The sequence below is a fragment of the Lutjanus erythropterus genome, chromosome 20 (genome assembly GCF_056507025.1).
Source record: "Lutjanus erythropterus isolate fLutEry1 chromosome 20, fLutEry1.hap2, whole genome shotgun sequence".
NCBI classification, from domain to species: domain Eukaryota; kingdom Metazoa; phylum Chordata; class Actinopteri; order Lutjaniformes; family Lutjanidae; genus Lutjanus; species Lutjanus erythropterus.
The window spans coordinates 33,578,678-33,598,324 of NC_139336.1; the positions used below are offsets into that span (position 1 = coordinate 33,578,678).

The 19,647-nt window shown below is 36.3% G+C and overlaps 1 protein-coding gene across 1 annotated transcript in view; it reads left to right on the plus strand.

Moving 5' to 3' along the window:
• LOC146308811 (non-selective voltage-gated ion channel VDAC2) overlaps positions 1–19,647 on the plus strand; it is a 37,050-nt gene that overhangs the window by 4,065 nt on the left and 13,338 nt on the right. The window contains exon 3 of the mRNA XM_084745402.1: positions 1,054–1,103. Within this exon, the coding sequence (XP_084601528.1) occupies positions 1,054–1,103 (50 nt within the window). The remainder of the gene's footprint in view (positions 1–1,053; positions 1,104–19,647) is intronic.

Below are 19,647 nucleotides of genomic sequence, written 5' to 3' on the forward strand. Positions count from 1 at the left end.
AGATACTAAAATCACACTAAAAATAAAATATTGCTGTAATTTACTTTTCCTGATTTATTTACAGCTCTGACCGCAGTGAACCAAAATGCATTAAAGCGCGTAGCTTTAGAGCTGCAATAAATAGTTGATTTATCAATCAGTCAATCAACAGAAAAGCAATTAACTGCTGTTTTGATAATGATTGATTTTATTTTTCAAGTAAAAATGCTGAACAGTTTCTTGTTTCAGATTCTCAAACATGACGGATAGATACAGAGATAAATGTAAATAAATAAAGTGCACTGAAGTTCAGTGGATCTTGAACACAAACTGAAAGAATCTGATGTGCAAAGAGCAGAGTGACATTTATAATGTTATTATATGATAAAATATAGAGTCGACCAGTAGCGTAAAATATATATAACAATAGTAATAATAATAATAATATGATAGCATAATGCAATAACAATGTAGGATGTATATATAATAATACAAGATGACAGGTATTCAGACATTTTTCAGACATTTTTAGACCAAAGAATAAATTCAGAAATTAATCTGCAGATTAATCGATCATCAGTTAATCATTATCATCTCTACTTGCAGTGACTGGTTGGATGCAAGAAACGTACAAATAATAATTTTTTTTTTCTAGATGTTGGGATGATTTTAGATTGTCTCAAAGTTTACTCTGTCATACTGTCCAGCCGAAGTTTGGACAGTGGACAGTCCAAGGTTTAGAGTCATTAAAGTGAAGACATACTGAAGTTTACGAGGCAGATTTACACCATCAGGCATTAAAGGACCATTCCAAAATGAAAGTGTACATTTCATCTGCAGACACCAGAGAAATCTCAGCGCCCACATGAGCACAGCTAGTTTTCCTCCATATCAACCTTCTGCACAGAAAAGGAAAACTCAGCCAGACCCGGCTGAAATTTCAGAGAGGAAGAAATATGCAAAATATTTAGTTATAAAAGCTCTCGCTGAGAAAGTGGATATGTTCCAAAAAGTCAAAACTTTTCCTTTAAACTTTTTTGTGTTTGATTTATTTGCTCTTTTGAAATCCACCAGGCTTTGGTGTCGTGAAGCTGGACCTCAAGACCAAATCACAAAGTGGAGTGGTGAGGAAACATTTGTTTTTTTTGTTGTTGTTGTTTTTTAATAACCTGTTGTCTCGATGCTTCCTGCCCCGGTCCATCTCTCTGCCCTCCTCTGTAACACTCCACACACATTTTAACTGAACTTTTAACCCTTGTAATCGGAGCTTGAAGGTTTCCAGGTTGTCGATGCAGTGATGATGCAGACCTGCTTGGCTGAACATGAGCTCTGTTCTAGAGAAACATGACAAGCCCATATTTGTTATTTTGTTTTGGCCTGTCTGTCTCTCTACTGTACCTGCCTCTCCTAACCGCTGCTCTGTCTCCATGCTGCTGCCGTCTGTACTGGACTGCTCGCGCTCTAATGTAGATGGTAAGATCGGAGTCAGAGCTGACAGCTGTTCACTCGTATATTAACCACCACCACTGTGTTGTTCGTCCGCACATTATTTTTCTATTAATATCACGGTCTGACTGTTTTGTCTTTGTGATAATCATTCATACAGTGTGAATATCAGTGTGTTTTATTTGCTGTCCATGTTCTGTCACATCACACTCAGACACAGAGCTAACTCTACCTGTGATTTGTCTTTGACACAGTCTCATATATCTGTTATTTTCTAAATATATTTTTGTTTAGGGCCACATTTTCTTTATCAGTTAATTTCCCGGTCATTTTCGTGATTAATCAGTGACTCATTTGGTCTATAAAATGTCAGAAAATTGTGAAAAATGGCTGTCATTATTTTTTAAAGCTAAAGGTGATGTGCAACAGTGCAAAACACATGTATATTAAACTGATATATTCAATTGATATTCTAAAATAAATGAGGCAGAGTTTATTAGGTTTAATTTTCTATCCATCTCCAAAATGCAGGAGTGAACATTTTGTTTTTTTGCACTCTCTCAGTGAAATCAGCTTTTTAGACAGACAGATTTTTGTGGCGAGTCTACATGGCAGGTTTTTATTCATATGAGCAGTCAGTGGGATGTCAGTGCTGGTTGGCTGGTCCAGACTGAAACGTCTCGACATCTATTATGTTATGAATTATAAAGGAGAACGATCTGCACACCGTTAGGCTCCAAATAAATATTTTTAATTTTAGTTTCAATCTACAGGATGTTCCTCGGGCCTCAGGTCAGGCCTCTCATATCTGGTAGATGCAGTGATCAGCTCAAGTCCTGCTGCTTCTCAGCAGATACAGGAAAAAAAACAAACACCACAAGATGTCGATTACAACACTGCAAAAAAAAATAGAAACACCAGAAAATACAGAACAACTTCTTGAAAATACAATGTCAGTGTGACAACACCTGAAAAAAGTAGAGAAAAATGAAAAGTGTCTGGTTAAAAATACATTTTCAGACAGACGCCACAGAAGATTCAGAAAGAATGAGACCTGGCGGCCAAAAATGCATTAAAAGAGAATTAAAATATTTATTTGGAACAGTGTGCACCCTGCAGTGATCATTTTTGTCTTGTACCTGAATATTTTTGCCTGAATGTGTTCATACTTTTGACCTATTACATGGATGTTTGACTGACTTTTCCTCTAGCGCCACCATGAGGTTAACAGGGAGACTGATCTCCACAATCGTTTAACGGATTGCCATTAAATTTTAAAAAGATACACAGCATCACTAGAGGATACTTTCTAAAGATTTTGGTGATCCTTTGACTCTCGCACCATCATGAGCTTAACTTTTGATGGGTTGCTCTAAAACACATTCATGATCCTCAGGGGATGAACTGAATTTTTTTATTATTTTTTTTTAGCGCCATCAATTTCATTTATTAAGGACAACGCATAAAAATCAGCATTTCTGTAAATGTGCTAACTCCAGCTAGCTGGATAATTTTCAACCGCAGTCCTTTTGTGAGACGTTTTGAATGAAGAATCATTAAGTTAGAAGTTAAGAATTATTCCTTCTCCATTACTTTGGTTTATGAACAAATTCTGGCAAAGCTAATGACATTCCCATCAGGCTCAGCTGAAGTTTTGTGCTTAGTGCTAATTAGCAAATAGTTGCATGTTAAAACAACGCTTGCTAAGCATCAATATATGAGCAGCAACATCATACGCATGCTAGTATGTTGATGTAGCATGTAGCTTAGCCACAGCCTCACAGAGCTGCTAGTTCCAAGCTCAGCTCGTGTGTGTGTGCTCCTGCACAGCTTGGCGTGATTAAAGTGAAAAAAAATGGAAATGCAAATCAGCACAATCAGCATGTATCGACTCGGCACGGCCAAGAGTGCCAGAGGAAAAGGCCCATGACTGTCAGAAACTGGTTGAGTTGGTTTTGAAAAGTTAATAATAAGTAAGTTGGTTACTGAGGTGCTAAAAAAGCTCATGTGTAACATTTGACTGCAGTCTGTTTGGTCAGGTAGAAGTTTGTTTTTTTATTTAATTTTGATGATCTTCATATGATTCTATGTTGTAAATGTGTTGTTATTTACACCTTAATACAGCTGACTTTTCTGTCATTAGCGTTTCATTAAGTTGGATTTAGATTCTCTGAGCTGCAGGTTGGACTGGCGTCACTTTGCTCCCACATTACCTCTCTGATAACTTCTTTTTTTTTTATTTGTGAGCTTTCACATGTTCACATTTTATTTTATTTTCAGAGTATAAATCTGTTATGATGTGACCTACAGATGATGAAGTCTGTGTGTGTTGATGACATTTGGAGCTTATTAATCATCAGTTAATAAGCTGAACATTATCTCAGCTCTCTGGCTCCAGACTTGACATTGAGATTTGAGTAGTTAATACTCTGCCACCTCACACACACACAGGAAGTGTGAATGAATAATCTATTTGCAGTCCTGTCCTGGTTGTGATTTAAAGTCTTCTTTTGAAAGAACTTTTTGGGTGTTTTTTGTTAGATTATTGGAGACACATCAGAGAGACGACAGGAAACGAGAGAGAACGAGTAACAGAGGTCCCCGTCCAGCTGGACGTGAACCAGAGAGATTTCAGTTCTTAAGCCCAGAGCCTCATGGGAACTCCCAATGTTTCCTTTTGAGGATTTAGTGTATTTCTACACATGTTAGGATTAAGTGTGTCTTACTATGGAGAACTAACAGCAACACATCAACATGTTTATTATAAAATTCAACACTGTATGATGTTACGGTTCTGTAAAGAGTTACAGAACAGTCCATAAGTTTTCTCTGCAAAGTGCTGCCTTTCAGCTTTGATATAAGAGTCCACACGGGGCAAATATTTTAGGAATTATAGTGCCGTTACTGTCCACACACTGGGGAACTGATAGTAGGGCTTGTAGCACCCAATAATGTAATAATTTACTGAAAATGTAATAATGCCTGAAAATGTAATAAAATTTGCACTTAACTCAATCGAAAATGTAATAAAACTCAATAATGCAATAACTTGACTAATTATGTAATAAAATATTCTGACTGATATTGTAATAACATTTTTACCGATAATTAATACCTTATTACATTATTGGAGATTTATTACATTTTCAGGTGGGTCATTTTAAAAAAAATAAATAATGTAAAACTTGACAGATAATGTAATATAGAGTTCTGCATTTTGTGTTTTGAGAATCCAAGACTGTTATATAGCCTACACTGGATTTGAAACAACAGAATGACTGAATTGCAGACCTATACCATACAGCTATATGCACATGCAGATACTCAGGGACATCCTGGTCCTGCGAGTGTGTGATGGACTTACCTCCTTTGGTGACCAGAATTCTGGTATAGTTTTTGAGCAGCACTGGAGACCCCAGGTAAGTTCCCTAAACGTACCTCTTCACTTCAGTTTTCCAACATATCATTACATCATGAAAACAAGTCAGTGACACTTCATTTGTAAAGATATAACATAAGCATTCCTAACACCCACATCACATTACGTGACACCTGACATAAATATAGGCCTCACTCATTAATGGTCTCATGAATGGTCTCACTTTTAATCAGTAAGATGTCAAGTGACAAAGTGGTCAGTCATAAAGTATATTATGAGATTTACCTGTAGGCTTTAAATAAAGATTAAATTATCTTGAAAACTGAGCGGGCAATGCTATATTAAGTGTAAAGTCAACAGGTGATTGCACAGGACAAACAATTCTAGAAATAGTCTAGTAACATACGAAGGTGAACAGATTTCTTAAGTGCCCTGCTCATAGTATAAAATTCAAAATTCTTCTTTCAGGCAATCTCCATTTATTAACAAACACGTTAATGATGTAAACAACAGTGAATATAATAGCCTATAACATATAACATATAACCAATCCTGAAACAGTCATTTAACAGGGTGTTTCCATCAAAGGACCCAAGAAAAGATGAAAGTGCAGCTTCACCAAAAAAAAAAAAAACTGACCAGAGACGGAGAAAGAGACGGACGAAACATTCCAACAGTCAAACATTCCAGCATCTTAACAGCTTCAGTGGGTTGCCATTGCCTGACTACAGAGAGTATCTGACATAAGAAGCCACAGCACAAATGATAGACTGGAGCAAGACCCATATTAATAGTCCTTTTGTGAACATTTAGTGTCCTTCTGTGTTTATTTTGTGTCCCTATCTGGTCATTTTATTTCCGTTTTTGCTGCTTTTGTGTCCTTCTGGTCATATAGTTTTAATAATGTATAATACCCATGTATGTGATTTCGGGCTTGACTGTATGTATGTATGTATGTATGTATGTATGTATGTATGTATGTATGTATGAATGAATGATTTCAGGCTTGACTGTATGTATGTATGTATGTATGTATGTATGTATGTATGTATGTATGATTTCAGGCTTGACTGTATGTATGTATGTTTGTATGTATGTATGTTTGATTTCAGGCTTGACTGTATGTATGTATGTATGTATGTATGTTTGATTTCAGGCTTGACTGTATGTATGTATGTATGATTTCAGGCTTGACTGTATGTATGTATGTATGTATGATTTCAGGCTTGACTGTATGTATGTATGTATGTATGTATGTATGTATGTATGATTTCAGGCTTGACTGTATGTCTGTATGTATGTATGTATGTATGTATGTATGTATGATTTCAGGCTTGACTGTATGTATGTATGTATGTATGTATGTATGTATGTATGTATGATTTCAGGCTTGACTGTATGTATGTATGTATGTATGTACGATTTCAGGCTTGACTGTATGTATGTATGTATGTATGTATGTACGATTTCAGGCTCGACTGTATGTATGTATGTATGTATGTATGTACGATTTCAGGCTCGACTGTATGTATGTATGTATGTATGTATGTACGATTTCAGGCTCGACTGTATGTATGTATGTATGTATGTATGATTTCAGGCTCGACTGTATGTATGTATGTATGTATGTATGTACGATTTCAGGCTCGACTGTATGTATGTATGTATGTATGTATGTATGTACGATTTCAGGCTCGACTGTATGTATGTATGTATGTATGTACGATTTCAGGCTCGACTGTATGTATGTATGTATGTATGTATGTACGATTTCAGGCTCGACTGTATGTATGTATGTATGTATGTATGTATGTACGATTTCAGGCTCGACTGTATGTATGTATGTATGTATGTATGTATATACGATTTCAGGCTCGACTGTATGTATGTATGTATGTATGTACGATTTCAGGCTCGACTGTATGTATGTATGTATGTATGTATGTATGTACGATTTCAGGCTCGACTGTATGTATGTATGTATGTATGTATGTACGATTTCAGGCTCGACTGTATGTATGTATGTATGTATGTATGTACGATTTCAGGCTCGACTGTATGTATGTATGTATGTATGTATGTATGTACGATTTCAGGCTCGACTGTATGTATGTATGTATGTATGTATGTATGTATGTATGTATGTACGATTTCAGGCTCGACTGTATGTATGTATGTATGTATGTATGTACGATTTCAGGCTCGACTGTATGTATGTATGTATGTATGTACGATTTCAGGCTCGACTGTATGTATGTATGTATGTATGTATGTATGTACGATTTCAGGCTCGACTGTATGTATGTATGTATGTATGTACGATTTCAGGCTCGACTGTATGTATGTACGATTTCAGGCTCGACTGTATGTATGTATGTATGTACGATTTCAGGCTCGACTGTATGTATGTATGTATGTATGTATGTATGTACGATTTCAGGCTCGACTGTATGTATGTATGTATGTATGTATGTATGTATGTATGTATGTATGTATGTACGTATGTACGATTTCAGGCTCGACTGTATGTATGTATGTATGTACGATTTCAGGCTCGACTGTATGTATGTATGTATGTACGTATGTACGATTTCAGGCTCGACTGTATGTATGTATGTATGTACGTATGTACGTACGATTTCAGGCTCGACTGTATGTATGTATGTATGTATGTATGTACGTATGTACGATTTCAGGCTCGACTGTATGTATGTATGTATGTATGTACGATTTCAGGCTCGACTGTATGTATGTATGTACGTATGTACGATTTCAGGCTCGACTGTATGTATGTATGTATGTATGTACGATTTCAGGCTCGACTGTATGTATGTACGTATGTACGATTTCAGGCTCGACTGTATGTATGTACGTATGTACGATTTCAGGCTCGACTGTATGTATGTACGTATGTACGATTTCAGGCTCGACTGTATGTATGTATGTATGTATGTATGTATGTTTGATTTCAGGCTTGACTGTATGTATGTATGTATGTTTGATTTCAGGCTTGACTGTATGTATGTATGTTTGATTTCAGGCTTGACTGTATGTATGTATGTATGTATGTATGTATGTATGAATGATTTCAGGCTTGACTGTATGTATGTATGTATGTATGTATGTATGATTTCAGGCTTGACTGTATGTATGTATGTATGTATGTATGATTTCAGGCTTGACTGTATGTATGTATGTATGTATGTATGTATGTATGTATGTATGATTTCAGGCTCGACTGTATGTATGTATGTATGTATGTATGTATGTACGATTTCAGGCTCGACTGTATGTATGTATGTATGTATGTATGTACGATTTCAGGCTCGACTGTATGTATGTATGTATGTATGTATGTATGTACGATTTCAGGCTCGACTGTATGTATGTATGTATGTATATACGTATGTACGATTTCAGGCTCGACTGTATGTATGTATGTATGTATGTACGTATGTACGATTTCAGGCTCGACTGTATGTATGTATGTATGTATGTACGTATGTACGATTTCAGGCTCGACTGTATGTATGTATGTACGTATGTACGATTTCAGGCTCGACTGTATGTATGTATGTATGTATGTACGATTTCAGGCTCGACTGTATGTATGTACGTATGTACGATTTCAGGCTCGACTGTATGTATGTACGTATGTACGATTTCAGGCTCGACTGTATGTATGTATGTATGTATGTTTGATTTCAGGCTTGACTGTATGTATGTATGTATGTTTGATTTCAGGCTTGACTGTATGTATGTATGTTTGATTTCAGGCTTGACTGTATGTATGTATGTATGTATGTATGTATGTATGTATGAATGATTTCAGGCTTGACTGTATGTATGTATGTATGTATGTATGATTTCAGGCTTGACTGTATGTATGTATGTATGTATGTATGATTTCAGGCTTGACTGTATGTATGTATGTATGTATGTATGTATGTATGATTTCAGGCTCGACTGTATGTATGTATGTATGTATGTATGTACGATTTCAGGCTCGACTGTATGTATGTATGTATGTATGTACGATTTCAGGCTCGACTGTATGTATGTATGTATGTATGTGTGTAGGATTTCAGGCTCGACTGTATGTATGTATGTATGTATGTATGTACGATTTCAGGCTCGACCGTATGTATGTATGTATGTATGTATGTACGATTTCAGGCTCGACCGTATGTATGTATGTATGTATGTATGTACGATTTCAGGCTCGACTGTATGTATGTATGTATGTATGTATGTATGTACGATTTCAGGCTCGACTGTATGTATGTATGTATGTATGTATGTATGTATGTATGATTTCAGGCTCGACTGTATGTATGTATGTATGTATGTACGATTTCAGGCTCGACTGTATGTATGTATGTATGTATGTATGTATGTACGATTTCAGGCTCGACTGTATGTATGTATGTATGTATGTACGATTTCAGGCTCGACTGTATGTATGTACGTATGTACGATTTCAGGCTCGACTGTATGTATGTATGTTTGATTTCAGGCTTGACTGTATGTATGTATGTATGTTTGATTTCAGGCTTGACTGTATGTATGTATGTTTGATTTCAGGCTTGACTGTATGTATGTATGTATGTATGTATGTATGATTTCAGGCTTGACTGTATGTATGTATGTATGTATGTACGTATGTATGATTTCAGGCTTGACTGTATGTATGTATGTATGTATGATTTCAGGCTTGACTGTATGTATGTATGTATGTATGTATGTATGTATGATTTCAGGCTCGACTGTATGTATGTATGTATGTACGATTTCAGGCTCGACTGTATGTATGTATGTATGTATGTACGATTTCAGGCTCGACTGTATGTATGTATGTACGTATGTACGATTTCAGGCTCGACTGTATGTATGTATGTATGTATGTACGATTTCAGGCTCGACTGTATGTATGTATGTACGTATGTACGATTTCAGGCTCGACTGTATGTATGTATGTATGTATGTACGATTTCAGGCTCGACTGTATGTATGTACGTATGTACGATTTCAGGCTCGACTGTATGTATGTACGTATGTACGATTTCAGGCTCGACTGTATGTATGTACGTATGTACGATTTCAGGCTCGACTGTATGTATGTATGTATGTATGTATGTATGTTTGATTTCAGGCTTGACTGTATGTATGTATGTATGTTTGATTTCAGGCTTGACTGTATGTATGTATGTTTGATTTCAGGCTTGACTGTATGTATGTATGTATGTATGTATGTATGTATGTATGTATGAATGATTTCAGGCTTGACTGTATGTATGTATGTATGTATGTATGTATGATTTCAGGCTTGACTGTATGTATGTATGTATGTATGTATGATTTCAGGCTTGACTGTATGTATGTATGTATGTATGTATGTATGTATGTATGTATGATTTCAGGCTCGACTGTATGTATGTATGTATGTATGTATGTACGATTTCAGGCTCGACTGTATGTATGTATGTATGTATGTATGTACGATTTCAGGCTCGACTGTATGTATGTATGTATGTATGTATGTATGTACGATTTCAGGCTCGACTGTATGTATGTATGTATGTATATACGTATGTACGATTTCAGGCTCGACTGTATGTATGTATGTATGTATGTACGTATGTACGATTTCAGGCTCGACTGTATGTATGTATGTATGTATGTACGTATGTACGATTTCAGGCTCGACTGTATGTATGTATGTACGTATGTACGATTTCAGGCTCGACTGTATGTATGTATGTATGTATGTACGATTTCAGGCTCGACTGTATGTATGTACGTATGTACGATTTCAGGCTCGACTGTATGTATGTACGTATGTACGATTTCAGGCTCGACTGTATGTATGTATGTATGTATGTTTGATTTCAGGCTTGACTGTATGTATATATGTATGTTTGATTTCAGGCTTGACTGTATGTATGTATGTTTGATTTCAGGCTTGACTGTATGTATGTATGTATGTATGTATGTATGAATGATTTCAGGCTTGACTGTATGTATGTATGTATGTATGTATGATTTCAGGCTTGACTGTATGTATGTATGTATGTATGTATGATTTCAGGCTTGACTGTATGTATGTATGTATGTATGTATGTATGTATGATTTCAGGCTCGACTGTATGTATGTATGTATGTATGTATGTACGATTTCAGGCTCGACTGTATGTATGTATGTATGTATGTACGATTTCAGGCTCGACTGTATGTATGTATGTATGTATGTGTGTAGGATTTCAGGCTCGACTGTATGTATGTATGTATGTATGTATGTACGATTTCAGGCTCGACCGTATGTATGTATGTATGTATGTATGTACGATTTCAGGCTCGACCGTATGTATGTATGTATGTATGTATGTACGATTTCAGGCTCGACTGTATGTATGTATGTATGTATGTATGTATGTACGATTTCAGGCTCGACTGTATGTATGTATGTATGTATGTATGTATGTATGTATGATTTCAGGCTCGACTGTATGTATGTATGTATGTATGTACGATTTCAGGCTCGACTGTATGTATGTATGTATGTATGTATGTATGTACGATTTCAGGCTCGACTGTATGTATGTATGTATATATGTACGATTTCAGGCTCGACTGTATGTATGTACGTATGTACGATTTCAGGCTCGACTGTATGTATGTATGTTTGATTTCAGGCTTGACTGTATGTATGTATGTATGTTTGATTTCAGGCTTGACTGTATGTATGTATGTTTGATTTCAGGCTTGACTGTATGTATGTATGTATGTATGTATGTATGATTTCAGGCTTGACTGTATGTATGTATGTATGTATGTACGTATGTATGATTTCAGGCTTGACTGTATGTATGTATGTATGTATGATTTCAGGCTTGACTGTATGTATGTATGTATGTATGTATGTATGTATGATTTCAGGCTCGACTGTATGTATGTATGTATGTATGTATGTACGATTTCAGGCTCGACTGTATGTATGTATGTATGTATGTATGTATGTACGATTTCAGGCTCGACTGTATGTATGTATGTATGTATGTATGTACGATTTCAGGCTCGACTGTATGTATGTATGTATGTATGTATGTATGTACGATTTCAGGCTCGACCGTATGTATTTATGTATGTATGTATGTACGATTTCAGGCTCGACCGTATGTATGTATGTATGTATGTATGTACGATTTCAGGCTCGACCGTATGTATGTATGTATGTATGTATGTACGATTTCAGGCTCGACTGTATGTATGTATGTATGTACGATTTCAGGCTCGACTGTATGTATGTATGTATGTACGATTTCAGGCTCGACTGTATGTATGTACGATTTCAGGCTCGACTGTATGTATGTATGTATGTATGTACGATTTCAGGCTCGACTGTATGTATGTATGTATGTACGTATGTACGATTTCAGGCTCGACTGTATGTATGTATGTATGTACGTATGTACGATTTCAGGCTCGACTGTATGTATGTATGTATGTATGTACGTATGTACGATTTCAGACTCGACTGTATGTATGTATGTATGTATGTACGTATGTACGATTTCAGGCTCGACTGTATGTATGTATGTATGTATGTATGTACGTATGTACGATTTCAGGCTCGACTGTATGTATGTATGTACGTATGTACGATTTCAGGCTCGACTGTATGTATGTATGTATGTATGTACGTATGTACGATTTCAGGCTCGACTGTATGTATGTACGATTTCAGGCTCGACTGTATGTATGTATGTATGTACGTATGTACGATTTCAGGCTCGACTGTATGTATGTATGTATGTACGTATGTACGTACGATTTCAGGCTCGACTGTATGTATGTATGTATGTATGTATGTATGTATGTACGATTTCAGGCTCGACTGTATGTATGTATGTATGTACGTATGTACGATTTCAGGCTCGACTGTATGTATGTATGTACGTATGTACGATTTCAGGCTCGACTGTATGTATGTATGTATGTATGTACGATTTCAGGCTCGACTGTATGTATGTATGTATGTATGTATGTATGTACGATTTCAGGCTCGACCGTATGTATTTATGTATGTATGTATGTACGATTTCAGGCTCGACCGTATGTATGTATGTATGTATGTATGTACGATTTCAGGCTCGACTGTATGTATGTATGTATGTATGTATGTATGTACGATTTCAGGCTCGACTGTATGTATGTATGTATGTATGTATGTATGTACGATTTCAGGCTCGACTGTATGTATGTATGTATGTATGTACGATTTCAGGCTCGACTGTATGTATGTATGTATGTATGTATGTACGATTTCAGGCTCGACTGTATGTACGTATGTATGTATGTATGTACGATTTCAGGCTCGACTGTATGTATGTATGTATGTACGATTTCAGGCTCGACTGTATGTATGTATGTATGTATGTACGATTTCAGGCTCGACTGTATGTATGTATGTATGTACAATTTCAGGCTCGACTGTATGTATGTATGTACGATTTCAGGCTCGACTGTATGTATGTATGTATGTATGTACGATTTCAGGCTCGACTGTATGTATGTATGTATGTATGTACGATTTCAGGCTCGACTGTATGTATGTATGTATGTATGTACGATTTCAGGCTCGACTGTATTATGTATGTACGATTTCAGGCTCGACTGTATGTATGTATGTACGATTTCAGGCTCGACTGTATGTATGTATGTATGTATGTACGTATGTACGATTTCAGGCTCGACTGTATGTATGTATGTATGTATGTACGATTTCAGGCTCGACTGTATGTATGTATGTATGTATGTACGATTTCAGGCTCGACTTTATTATGTATGTACGATTTCAGGCTCGATTGTATGTATGTATGTATGTATGTACGATTTCAGGCTCGACTGTATGTATGTATGTATGTATGTATGTACGATTTCAGGCTCGACTGTATGTATGTATGTTTGTATGTATGTACGATTTCAGGCTCGACTGTATGTATGTATGTATGTATGTACGATTTCAGGCTCGACTGTTTGTATGTATGTATGTATGTACGATTTCAGGCTCGACTGTATGTATGTATGTATGTATGTACGATTTCAGGCTCGACTGTATGTATGTATGTATGTATGTACGATTTTAGGCCCGACTGTATGTATGTATGTATGTATGTATGTATGTACGATTTCAGGCTCGACTGTATGTATGTATGTATGTATGTATGTATGATTTCAGGCTCGACTGTATGTATGTATGTATGTATGTATGTACGATTTCAGGCTCGACTGTATGTATGTATGTATGTATGTACGATTTCAGGCTCGACTGTATGTATGTATGTATGTATGTATGTATGTACGATTTCAGGCTCGACTGTATGTATGTATGTATGTATGTATGTACGATTTCAGGCTCGACTGTATGTATGTATGTATGTATGTATGTACGATATCAGGCTCGACTGTATGTATGTATGTATGTATGTACGATTTCAGGCTCGACTGTATGTATGTATGTATGTATGTACGATTTCAGGCTCGACTGTATGTATGTATGTACGATTTCAGGCTCGACTGTATGTATGTATGTATGTATGTATGTATGTACGATTTCAGGCTCGACTGTATGTATGTATGTATGTATGTATGTACGATTTCAGGCTCGACTCTATGTATGTATGTATGTATGTATGTACGATTTCAGGCTCGACTGTATGTATGTATGTATGTATGTATGTATGTATGTACGATTTCAGGCTCGACTGTATGTATGTATGTATGTATGTACGATTTCAGGCTCGACTGTATGTATGTATGTATGTACGATTTCAGGCTCGACTGTATGTATGTATGTATGTATGTACGATTTCAGGCTCGACTGTATGTATGTATGTATGTATGTATGTATGTACGATTTCAGGCTCGACTGTATGTATGTATGTATGTATGTATGTACGATTTCAGGCTCGACTGTATGTATGTATGTATGTATGATTTCAGGCTCGACTGTATGTATGTATGTATGTATGATTTCAGGCTCGACTGTATGTATGTATGTATGTATGTATGTACGATTTCAGGCTCGACTGTATGTATGTATGTATGTATGTATGTACGATTTCAGGCTCGACTGTATGTATGTATGTATGTATGTATGTACGATTTCAGGCTCGACTGTATGTATGTATGTATGTACGATTTCAGGCTCGACTGTATGTATGTATGTATGTATGTATGTATGTACGATTTCAGGCTCGACTGTATGTATGTATGTATGTATGTATGTACGATTTCAGGCTCTACTGTATGTATGTATGTATGTCTGTATGTACGATTTCAGGCTCGACTGTATGTATGTATGTATGTCTGTATGTACGATTTCAGGCTCCACTGTATGTATGTATGTATGTATGTATGTACGATTTCAGGCTCCACTGTATGTATGTATGTATGTATGTATGTACGATTTCAGGCTCGACTGTATGTATGTATGTACGATTTCAGGCTCGACTGTATGTATGTATGTATGTATGTATGTATGTACGATTTCAGGCTCGACTGTATGTATGTATGTATGTATGTATGATTTCAGGCTCGACTGTATGTATGTATGTATGTATGTACGATTTCAGGCTCGACTGTATGTATGTATATATGTATGTATGTATGTATGTACGATTTCAGGCTCGACTGTATGTATGTATGTATGTATGTATGTATGTATGTATGTACGATTTCAGGCTCGACTGTATGTATGTATGTATGTATGTATGTACGATTTCAGGCTCGACTGTATGTATGTATGTATGTATGTATGTATGTATGTATGTATGTACGATTTCAGGCTTGACTGTATGTATGTATGTATGTATGTATGTACGATTTCAGGCTCGACTGTATGTATGTATGTATGTATGTACGATTTCAGGCTCGACTGTATGTATGTATGTATGTATGTATGTATGTACGATTTCAGGCTCGACTGTAATTATGTATGTATGTATGTATGTATGTATGTATGTACGATTTCAGGCTCGACTGTATGTATGTATGTATGTACGATTTCAGGCTCGACTGTAATTATGTATGTATGTATGTATGTATGTATGTATGTACGATTTCAGGCTCGACTGTATGTATGTATGTATGTATGTACGATTTCAGGCTCGACTGTATGTATGTATGTATGTATGTATGTATGTACGATTTCAGGCTCGACTGTATGTATGTATGTATGTATGTATGTATGTATGTACGATTTCAGGCTCGACTGTATGTATGTATGTATGTATGTACGATTTCAGGCTCGACTGTATGTATGTATGTATGTATGTATGTATGTACGATTTCAGGCTCGACTGTATGTATGTATGTATGTATGTATGTATGTATGTATGTACGATTTCAGGCTCGACTGTATGTATGTATGTATGTATGTACGTACGATTTCAGGCTCGACTGTATGTATGTATGTATGTATGTATGTATGTACGATTTCAGGCTCGACTGTATGTATGTATGTATGTATGTATGTACGATTTCAGGCTCGACTGTATGTATGTATGTATGTATGTATGTACGATTTCAGGCTCGACTGTATGTATGTATGTATGTATGTATGTATGTATGTATGTACGATTTCAGGCTCGACTGTATGTATGTATGTATGCATGTATGTATGTACGATTTCAGGCTCGACTGTATGTATGTATGTATGTATGTATGTACGATTTCAGGCTCGACTGTATGTATGTATGTAAGGCAAGGCAAGTTTATTTTATTTATATAGCACCATTCATACACAAGGCAATTCAAGGTGCTTTACAGAACTTGAAAATGCATTAAATTAGAAACAATAAAAGAGCATTAAAATTGCATTTGAGTTTATTAAAAACAAAAGCTAAAAGCAGGACAATAAATAGTTTAAAACATTACAGAAATGCATATAAAGAGAGAAGCAAACATAAAACAAGAGTGGCAGTAGACAAATATAAAAACAATAGCTACAGATTATCCTAAAAATATGTAACGTATCCACTTCACTGGTAGGCTGCAGTAAACAGTAATGTTTTAAGACCTGATTTAAATAAACCGACAGTTTCAGCTGACCTCAGGTGTTCTGGAAGTTTGTTCCACAGGTGGGGAGCACAGAAACTAAAGGCTGCTTCACCTTGTTTGGTTCTGATCCTGGGAACACTGAGTAAACCTGTTCCAGATGATCTGAGGGGTCTTGGTGCTTCATAACGTATAAGCAAATCAGAGATATATTTAGCCCCGAGACCATTTAGTGCTTTGTAAACTAGTAACAAGATTTTAAAGTCTATCCTTTGACACACGGGAAGCCACGGGAAGCCAGTGCAATGATTTAAGCACTGGTGTAATGTGCTCCACTCTCTTGGTGTTGGTGAGGATTCTGGCAGCAGCGTTCTGGACGAGCTGCAGTTGTCTGATTGATTTTTTACTCAGACCTGTGAAGACACCGTTACAATAGTCCAGCCTGCTGAAAATGAAAGCATGAACAAGTTTTTCTGTATCTTCCCTAGACAGAAATCCTTTAATTCTCGCTATGTTTTTAAGGTGGTAGTAGGCTGATTTAGTAATTGTCTTTATGTGACTGGTGAAATTTAGGTCTGAGTCCAGAATGACACCAAGATTTCTGGCTTGATTTTTAGGTTTTAGCATCATGGATTCAAGGTGAGCACTGACTTTTGATCTTTGTTCTTTAGGGCCAAAAACAACTATCTCAGTTTTGTCTGTGTTTAGTTGTAGGAAATTCTGGCACATCCATGTATTGATTTCATCAATGCACTTATTTAACAGATGTAGGGGACTGTAGTCATCTGGTGACACTGTAATATAGAGTTGTGTGTCATCTGCATAAGTATGGTAGGAGATGTTGTGATATTCCATAATCTGAGCAAGAGGGAGCATATAAATGTTGAAGAGAAGAGGCCCAAGAATGGACCCTTGAGGAACTCCACGTCATTTTTGTTCGCACAGATTCATAATTGCCAAGTGACACAAAGAAATCCCTGTCTTGTAAATAAGATTTAAACCAATTTAGCACAGTACCAGAAAGTCCCACCCACTTTTCAAGTCTGTCGAGCAGAGTCTTATGGTCGACTGTGTCGAATGCAGCACTGAGATCCAGTAATACCAGAACTGAAATCTTTGATGCATCACTGCTCAGATGAATGTCATTCAGAACTTTTACAAGTGCAGTCTCAGTGCTGTGATGTATGTATGTATGTATGTATGTACGATTTCAGGCTCGACTGTATGTATGTATGTATGTACGATTTCAGGCTCGACTGTATGTATGTATGTATGTATGTATGTATGTATGTATGTATGTATGTACGATTTCAGGCTCGACTGTATGTATGTATGTATGTATGTACGATTTCAGGCTCGACTGTATGTATGTATGTATGTATGTACGATTTCAGGCTCGACTGTATGTATGTATGTATGTACGATTTCAGGCTCGACTGTATGTATGTATGTATGTATGTACGATTTCAGGCTCGACTGTATGTATGTATGTATGTACGATTTCAGGCTCAACTGTATGTATGTATGTATGTATGTATGTATGTATGTATGTACGATTTCAGGCTCGACTGTATGTATGTATGTATGTATGTACGATTTCAGGCTCGACTGTATGTATGTATGTATGTATGTATGTCTGTATGTATGATTTCAGGCTCGACTGTATGTATGTATGTATCTATGTATGTATGTACGATTTCAGGCTCGACTGTATGTATGTATGTATGTATGTACGATTTCAGGCTCGTACATACATACATACATACATACAGTCGAGCCTGAAATCGTACATACATACATACATACATACATACAGTCGAGCCTGAAATCGTACATACATACATACATACATACATACATACATACAGTCGAGCCTGAAATCGTACATACATACATACATACATACATACATACATACATACAGTCGAGCCTGAAATCGTACATACATACATACATACATACATACATACATACAGACAGTCGAGCCTGAAATCGTACATACATACATACATACATACATACATACAGTCGAGCCTGAAATCGTACATACATACATACATACATACATACATACATACATACATACATACATACATACAGTCGAGCCTGAAATCGTACATACATACATACATACATACATACATACATACAGTCGAGCCTGAAATCGTACATACATACATACATACATACATACATACATACATACATACAGTCGAGCCTGAAATCGTACATACATACATACATACATACATACATACAGTCGAGCCTGAAATCATACATACATACATACATACAGTCGAGCCTGAAATCGTACATACATACATACATACATACATACATACATACAGTCGAGCCTGAAATCGTACATACATACATACATACATACATACAGTCGAGCCTGAAATCGTACATACATACATACATACATACATACATACATACAGACAGTCGAGCCTGAAATCGTACATACATACATACATACATACATACATACATACAGTCGAGCCTGAAATCGTACATACATACATACATACATACATACATACATACATACATACATACAGTCGAGCCTGAAATCGTACATACATACATACATACATACATACATACATACAGTCGAGCCTGAAATCGTACATACATACATACATACATACATACATACATACATACATACAGTCGAGCCTGAAATCGTACATACATACATACATACATACATACATACAGTCGAGCCTGAAATCATACATACATACATACATACAGTCGAGCCTGAAATCGTACATACATAC